This window comes from Arachis stenosperma, chromosome 10 (assembly GCF_014773155.1).
Source record: "Arachis stenosperma cultivar V10309 chromosome 10, arast.V10309.gnm1.PFL2, whole genome shotgun sequence".
NCBI lineage: Eukaryota > Viridiplantae > Streptophyta > Magnoliopsida > Fabales > Fabaceae > Arachis > Arachis stenosperma.
In genome coordinates this window covers 4,781,222-4,790,045 of record NC_080386.1, presented here as the reverse complement: position 1 = coordinate 4,790,045, position 8,824 = coordinate 4,781,222, and the positions used below count along the sequence as shown (strand labels likewise).

Genomic DNA, 8,824 nt, shown 5'->3' with positions numbered 1-8,824 from the left:
TTGAGAGGGATCACCAATGATAAAATCATGAGGATAACCCCTCATGGACTTTCATTCTCTAGACTTATCCACATGAAAGCGGTAAAACAATCTCTATAAAGCCGGACTAATACTCTCGGCTAAGGCAGGTTCCACTATCAGTTCTCATATTCACTTATTTCACTCTCACTTAATTACTCTCTCTCTCTCTTCTCTGAGATTATTACTAACTTGAGCGTCGGAGTATCTTTTGCAGGTATTCCCGCCGCGGTGTTTGACCTTGACCGACGTAAAGCTCTTCCTCCCGGTTGACGACTTGCTCGGAAGTGCTTAAGCTCGGCCTACCCAGTGTTCGGACGAATCACTTGGCGCCCACCGTGGGGCAGAATACATCTAACCCCATTTTTTCCTTTGTTCAGTCTTCTACTCTATTTTGCAGGATTCCCGATCCTCGAACATGGCTGACAAGAAAAGTCCACAACTCTCACAGGATGACCTCCTGGCTCGAATCACCGAGCTTCAGGCAAAAGTACGAAGAATAGCTGAGCTGTCTACACAGAACAATGGAGAAAGCTCCAAAAGCTCGGCTCAAGGTGCTACAGATCCTCTAAACATCATCCCGCCAAAGAAGAAGCTCACCCTTGACAATCCCTTCTCCGAAGAGATCACAAATTACCAGATGCCAAAAAACTTTACTCTGCCTACCGCACTGGAGCCGTACAAGGGGTTCGGCGACCCTCGAGCCCACGTAAAGAAGTTTCAATCGATGTTGTTTTTCAACGGCCCTAAGAATGAGCCCGTCCTCTGCCGAGCATTCCCTACCTACCTCGACGGTGCTGCATTACTCTGGTTCTCTAAACTTCCTGAAGGTTCAATTTCCTCCTTTGAAGATCTTGCCAGATCATTCATTGATTACTTTGCCGCTTCAAGAATCTACGTACATGGCTCAGACTACCTCAGCACCATTAAGCAAGGTCAGCACGAAAGCCTGAAGGACAACATGACCAGATTCGCTGACGCCACTATGGAGATCCAGGACTTAGACCCGGCCGTCCACCTGCACGCCCTCAAGGCCGGCCTCAGGCCCGGCAAATTTCGGGAGACCATTGCCATAACAAAGCCAAAAATGCTAGAGGAATTCCGAGAAAGGGCAACAGGTCAAATGGAGATCGAAGAACTCCGAGAAGCCCAAAAATCGGACAAACAACCACATCGGAGAGATGAAGAAAAAATTTTTAGATCGCCTGGTAGCAGAGACACTAAGAAACCTTCCAAGCCCACGTCAAAATACAACACATACACCAGATTCAATACCAGAAGAGAAAACATCATCAGAGAAATCCTCAACGCCAAAATCATAAGGCCACCAGCTCGAGCGGGAAATTACCAGGATCAAAGGTTCGCGGATAGGACAAAGCATTGTGCTTTCCATCGGAAGTTTGGACACACCACGGACGACTGCATAGTCACGAAGGACCTCCTGAAAAGGCTGGCACGCCAAGGGCTCTTGGACAAATATATCGAGACCCAGAAGGGCAGAGGAGGAAACTCGGACAGGGTAGAGCACAAGCAAGCAAAGGCCGACGACAAAAAAGAGAGGACGACTCCTGATCCACCAAGAGGAGTCATTAACCACATATCGGGGGGGATTCACAAGCGGAGGAGAAACAAGCTCGGTAAGGAAGCGAAGCTTCAGAGCGATGCTAGCAATCGAAGGAACCATACAACCAAGGAAGGACAAAGAACCAGACGTCACAATATCCTTTAACCGAGCAGACTTCAAATCAGCAAGCCCTAACCTCGACGACCCAGTGGTAATTTCCATCCAGGTCGGAGAACTGTTGGTAAGAAAAACATTGTTGGACCCAGGTAGTAGTGCTGATGTTTTATTTTACTCTACCTTTACAAAAATGAAATTATCAGAAAAATTGATACAACCCTCCTCCGGAGAGCTAATTGGGTTCTCCGGAGAGAGAGTCCCCATCATGGGACACATATGGCTAAAGACCACAATGGGAGAAATCCCTATGTCAAAGTCAATTGATATTCAATACTTAATAGTAAACTGTTACAGCCCTTACAATATTATACTCGGGAGACCTGCCCTGAACATATTCAGGGAAGTGGTGTCCACATTACATCTGTGTGTCAAGTTTCCAGTGCAGGAAAACAAGATCGCTACGGTGTACGCCGACCATCAAGAAGCTCGGCAATGCTACAACGCTGGTCTAAAACCAGTCCAAACAAAATAGGAAGCTCGACCCCAGGTTCAAGCAATCCACACGTCTACCAGCTCAGCGACACTAGCCGACCTAGACCCTAGGGAAGATCTCGGGAAAAGACCTCGGCCAATGGATAACCTTCAACAAGTAACACTAACAGCAGACGAGAAGCAATGCACATATATTGGAGAAGCGTTAGAAGGGGCAGACCGAGCAAGACTCATTCACATACTGCGTAAGAATGCCGACCTTTTGGCATGGACACCAGATGACATGCCCGGAATAAACCCAGAAGTCATCTGCCATAAGCTAGCAATTGACAAAACAATCCAACCAGTCGCAGAGAAGAAAAGGAACCTCGGAGAGGAGAAAAGACAAGCAGCACTCGAAGAAACCCAAAAGCTCCTCAATGCAGGTTTTATCAGAGAAATTCGCTTCACCACATGGTTGTCCAACGTGGTAATGGTAAGGAAGAGTTCAGGTAAATGGCGCATGTGCGTCGACTTTACAAACTTAAATAAAGCCTGTCCTAAAGATGCATACCCATTGCCTTGCATTGATAAATTAGTTGATAACGCCTCTGGTTTCAAAGCTTTGAGTTTTATGGATGCATACTCTGGCTATAACCAGATTCTAATGCACCCAGAAGACCAAAGCAAAACAGCTTTTATAACAGAACATGGGAATTTTTGTTACAAGGTAATGCCCTTTGGCCTAAAGAATGAAGGTGCGACATATCAAAGGCTAATGGACAAAGTATTCCAGCACCAAATAGGCCACAATATGGAGGTCTACGTAGATGATATGGTAGCAAAAACACCTATGCAGGGGTCACACTGTGACGACTTAGTAGAAATCTTCAAACAACTCTGAGCATATAACATGAGACTCAACCCAGACAAATGTGCGTTCGGAGTGCAAGGAGGGAAGTTCCTTGGATTCATGTTAACATCTCGAGGCATTGAGGCCAACCCAGAAAAGTGCAACGCCGTACTGAACATGACAAGCCCAAAGACAGTGAAAGAAGTCCAGCAACTAGCAGGGCGAATAGCCGCCCTGTCACGTTTTCTACCGGCAGTGGCAAAACGATCTTATCATTTTTTCCAAACATTCTCCAAAGGCAAGAAATTTGCATGGACAGACGAATGTGAGAACTCCTTTACTGAACTCAAACGGCTCTTAACATCACCACCAATCCTCCAAAGGCCTGAGACAGGTAAACCATTATACTTATATTTATCAGTATCTAACCATGCTATAAGCTCGGTTCTAGTAACAGAAGCAGGGAGAAAGCAAAACCCAGTATACTTCATCAGTAGGGTACTACAACCAACAGAAACAAGATACCCGAAGATAGAACAATTGGCATTGGCACTAGTCACTACGGCAAGAAGACTGCGGCACTACTTTCAGAGCCACACAATCATAGTACGAACAGACCAACCGCTAAGGCAGATACTAACCAGACCCGAGCTCGCCGGCAGACTAATAAAATGGGCGATCGAGCTCTCTGAATTCGATATTCAATACGAACCAAGGAAGACACTGAAGTCACAGGTGCTAGCCGACTTTATATCGGAAATTACTAACGATACACAATATACAGAGGTCAGTTGGAGCATGCATGTGGATGGAGCGTCAAACAAAGAGGGCAGTGGAGCAGGAATTCTACTAAAGGAAAGAGACAAAGTGGTGGCCGAGCAGTCACTACAGTTCCGCTTTAACGCAAGCAACAATCAAGCAGAATATGAGGCCCTACTCGCTGGACTAAAGCTCGCCTTACAACTGCAAATACCTCGAATGAAAGCCTACTGCGACTCTTCGTTAGTGGTACATCAAATAAAAGGCGAATTTCAGGTAAAAGATCATTTGTTAGAGAAATATTGGCTCATAACAAAGGATCTAATTTCAAAATTTAAAGAATTTGATATTATGCATGAAAACTGAGAATAAAACACTAGGGCCGATGTGTTATCTAAGTTAGCCACAACTCGGCAAGCCGAAAACACATCGGCACTGTCCCAGCTAACACTTGACAAACCAACTTTTGAGCAGGATACAATTCTGAGTATTACACAGGTCCCAGATTGGCGAACACCTTTTCTCGATTACATCAACACAGGCACTATGCCAAATGACGAGCCGAACTTGTCACTCTTCCGAAGAAGAGCAAGCTTCTATACAGTGCTAGGAAACACTTTGTACAGACGAGGACACTCCCGACCACTCCTTAAATGCATCAGCTGGGAGGAGGCCGAGGATGTCATTGCCGAAACACATGAAGGAGTCTGCGGCAACCACATCGGCGGCCGAGCTTTAGCAGCAAAGATCCTGCGAACAGGATATTATTGGCCGACGATAAAACGGGACTGCATCTCCAAAGTCAAGGCATGTGATAATTGTCAAAAGCACGCCACCCTCTCGGAGACCCCGGCCGAAGAACTCCATACCATAGAGGTAAGCTGGCCTTTCGATAGGTGGGGATTAGATATCCTCGGACCTTTCCTGAAAGCGCCAGGCCAGGTAAAATTCCTTTTGGTTTCAATAGATTATTTCTCTAAGTGGATAGAGGCACAGCCACTAGCACACATAACGGCAGAAAAAGTGCGATCTTTTTTATGGAAAAATATCATATGCAGATACGGTATCCCAAGAGAGATAATCTCGGATAACGGAAGACAATTTACAGATCATAAGCTCGCTTCCTTTCTAACAAACTTTAACATCAAACATCATTTCAGCTCAGTAGAGCACCCGCAAACTAACGGACAAGTTGAATCAGCTAACAGAATTATCTTGCAGGGATTAAAGAAAAAGCTCGGCGACGCTAAGGGACAATGGGCCGACCTCATTCCAGAAATTCTATGGAGTTACAATACCAGCATTCAATCTACCACAGGAGAGACTCCTTTCAAACTGGTATATGGCACAGAAGCACTTATCCCAGTAGAGGTCAGCGTCCCAACATTAAGGACCGAGCTATATGATCAATCGAACAACCTACAAGCCTGGACAGCCGAGTTGGACCTTGTAGAAGAAGAAAGAGACATTTCCGCCATAAAGCAACGAGCCAGAAAATAATACCTAGAGCAAAGACACAACAGAAAAGTAGTTCACAGGTCTTTCAACAATGGAGACCTCGTACTCAGACGCACAGAAGAAGCCCGAAAACCTCCGGCACATGGCAAATTGGCGAAAAACTGGGAAGGGCCTTTCCGAGTTCTCCAAAATCTCGGAAAGGGGGCTTACAAGCTCGAAACCCTTCAAGGAGATCAACTTCCAGGAACATGGAACATCTCCTCCCTAAGGAAATATCAGTCATGATGTAGTCTGTAAGTTGCGAATGATGGTACTCTTTTTTCCCCTCCGAAGGTTTTCTCCCAAAATACATGGGTTTTACTCGGAGAAGGGTTTTAACGAGGCCGGACGCCACAAATCATCACGCCGATGTACCTTGTATCAAGACATTTCTTACATTGGCCGTTACCATACATGAAAATTCAAAACTAATCCGAGCTTCATACTCGGAAACTAACAAACGCACTCCGAGCATAATACTCAGACAAATACAAACAAACATGAGCAATCACCAAGTTATTCTAGTGAAATCTTAAAAGCTCATTCAAACACAAGCTGATGAGCGGATAATTTGTACGCTTTTTGGCATTATTTTTAGTATGTTTTTAGTATGTTTCAGTTAGTTTTTATTATATTTTATTAGTTTTTAGTTAAAATTCACTTTTCTGGACTTTACTATGAGTTTGTGTGTTTTTCTGATTTCAGTATTTTCTGGCTGAAATTGAGGGATCTGAGCAAAAATCTGATTCAGAGACTGAAAAGGACTGCATATGCTGTTGGATTCTGACCTCCCTGCACTCGAAGGGAATTTTCTGGAGCTACAGAAGCCCAATTGGCGCGCTCTCAACGGCGTTGGAAAGTAGACATCCTGGACTTTCCAGAAAAGTATAATAGTCCATACTTTGCCCGAGATTTGATGGCCCAAACCGGCATTCTAAATCAGCTTAAAACTGCCCGGCGTTTAATGCCGGAACTGGCACAAGAATGGGAGTTAAACGCCCAAACTGGCACAAAAGCTGGCGTTTAACTCCAAGAAGAGTCTCTACACGAAAATGCTTCAATGCTCAGCCCAAGCACACACAAGTGGGCCGGAAGTGGATTTTTATGTCATTTACTCATCTTTGTAATTCTTACTACTAGTTCCCTATAAATAGGACCTTTTACTATTGTATTTTCATCTTCGGACATCTAGTTCTTAGATCAGATCTTGGTAGCTATCTTCGAGTTTATGCTATCTTAGATCATGGGGCTGGCCTACGGCCATGCCTAGACCTTGTTCTTATTATTTCAACGGTGGAGTTTCTACACCTAGATTAAGGTGTGGAGCTCTGCTGTACCTCGAGTATTAATGCAATTACTATTGTTCTTCTATTCAATTCAGCTTGTTCTTATTCCAAGATATTCATTCGCACTCAAGAACTTGATGAATGTGATGATTATGTGACGCTCATCATCATTCTCACTTATGAACGCGTGACTGACAACCACTTCCGTTCTACAAGCAAACAAGGCTCTAATGTTTCTTGGGTTCTTTAACCGGAATCTTCGTGGTATAAGCTAGAATTGATGGCGGCATTCAAGAGAATCCGGAAGGTCTAAACCTTGTCTGTGGTATTCTGAGTATGATTCAATGATTGAATGACTGTGACGAGCTTCAAACTCGCGATTGTGGGGCGTTAGTGACAGACGCAAAAGAATCCCTGGATTCTATTCCGACATGATCGAGAACCGACAGCTGAATAGCCGTGCCGTGACAGGGTGCATTGAACATTTTCACTGAGAGGACGGGACTGTAGCCATTGACAACGGTGATGCCCAACATACAGCTTGCCATGGAAAGGAGTAAGAAGGATTGGATGAAGACAGTAGGAAAGCAGAGACGGAAGGGACAAAGCATCTCCATTCGCTTATCTGAAGTCTCACCAATGAATTACATAAGTATCTCTATCTTTATCTTTATGTTTATTCATATCATCCATAACCATTTGAGTCTGCCTGACTGAGATTTACAAGGTGACCATAGCTTGCTTCATACCAACAATCTCCGTGGGATCGACCCTTACTCGCGTAAGGTTTATTACTTGGACGACCCAGTGCACTTGCTGGTTAGTTGTGCGAAGTTGTGATGCCATGGTATTGAGCACCAAGTTTTTGGCGCCGTTGCCGGGGATTGTTCGAGTTTTCGGCAAGCTTTTGTTCCGGTAACATCAGTGCCAAATTTTTGATCCGGCAACAGCACCAAGTTTTTGGCGCCGTTGCCGGGGATTGTTTTGAGTATGGACAACTGACGGTTCATCTTGTTGCTTAGATTAGGTATTTTTCAGAGTTCTTAAAGAATGAATTCTAGTGTTTCAAGGTGATGTTCTTATCATCACCAAAGCTGATTGATTCTCATCAATTTAGATCTTGAATGCAATGTCCTGCTGAAGCTTGGCTATCCATGTCTAATTCCTTTAGACTAAAGCTTTAGACTAACATTGCATGATTCCTGGAATTCTCATTAAGAATTTTGATACCTTTATTTTCTTTTCCACCTAATTTTCGAAAAATCCAAAAAAATTTACAAAATCATAAAAACCAAAAATATTTTTATGTTTCTTGTTTGAGTCCAGTGTCTCATTTTAAGTTTGGTGTTTTTCATGCATTGTTTATTTGATCTTAGTTCTATTTTCAAGTCAATAATACAGAGAACTGAAGATTCAGTACATGCAGCAGAGGAATTACACAGAAAAAGCCAGGATACCTGGCTGGGCGTTTAACGCCCAAAAGGGTAGCATTTTGGGCGTTAAACGCCAAAATGGATACCATTCTGGGCGTTTAACGCCAGGATGGCACAAGAGGGAAGATTCTGTTTTTAATTCAAATTTTTTTTCAGGTTTTCAAAATTTTTCAAAATCAAATCTTTTTCAAATCATATCTTTTCAATCAAATCTTTTTCAACATCAATTTCTTTCCATTTTTAAAAATACTTGCTATCAATTAATGATTTGATTCAACATCTCAAGTATGTTGCCTTTTCTGTTGAGAAAGGTTTAATGTTTGAATCATATCTTTTCTTGTTAGCCAAGTCATTAATTTTTAAAATCAAATCTTTTTAAATTGTTTTCAAATCATATCTTTTTAATCACATCTTTTTCAAAAAAGTTTTCAATCATATCTTCTTCAAAATCTTTTTTTCAAAAAAAATACTTGCTATCAATTAATGATTTTGATTCAACATCTCAAGTATGTTGCCTTTTCTGTTGAAAGGTTTAATGTTTGAATCATATCTTTTCTTGTTAGCCAAGTCATTAATTTTTAAAATCAAATCTTTTTAAATTGTTTTCAAATCATATCTTTTTAATCACATCTTTTTCAAAAAAGTTTTCAATCATATCTTCTTCAAAATCTTTTTTTCAAAATGTTTTTTTTTAATCTTTTTAACTAATTTTCGAAAAATCTCTTTCCCTCTTCTCACATCCTTCTATTTATGGAGTACCACTCCTCCTCAATGCACAATTCGAACTCTATCTCACTAAGTTCGAATTCTTTTACCTCTTCCCTCT

The 8,824-nt window shown here is 42.5% G+C and overlaps 1 protein-coding gene across 1 annotated transcript; it reads left to right on the top strand.

The window, feature by feature from the left end:
• The first annotated feature begins 436 nt into the window (after positions 1-436).
• On the top strand, positions 437-1,747 carry LOC130956629 (uncharacterized). Its single transcript, XM_057883657.1, has one exon. The coding sequence runs from the start codon at positions 437-439 to the stop codon at positions 1,745-1,747; it is 1,311 nt and encodes a 436-aa protein (XP_057739640.1).
• The last annotated feature ends 7,077 nt before the right edge of the window (positions 1,748-8,824 follow it).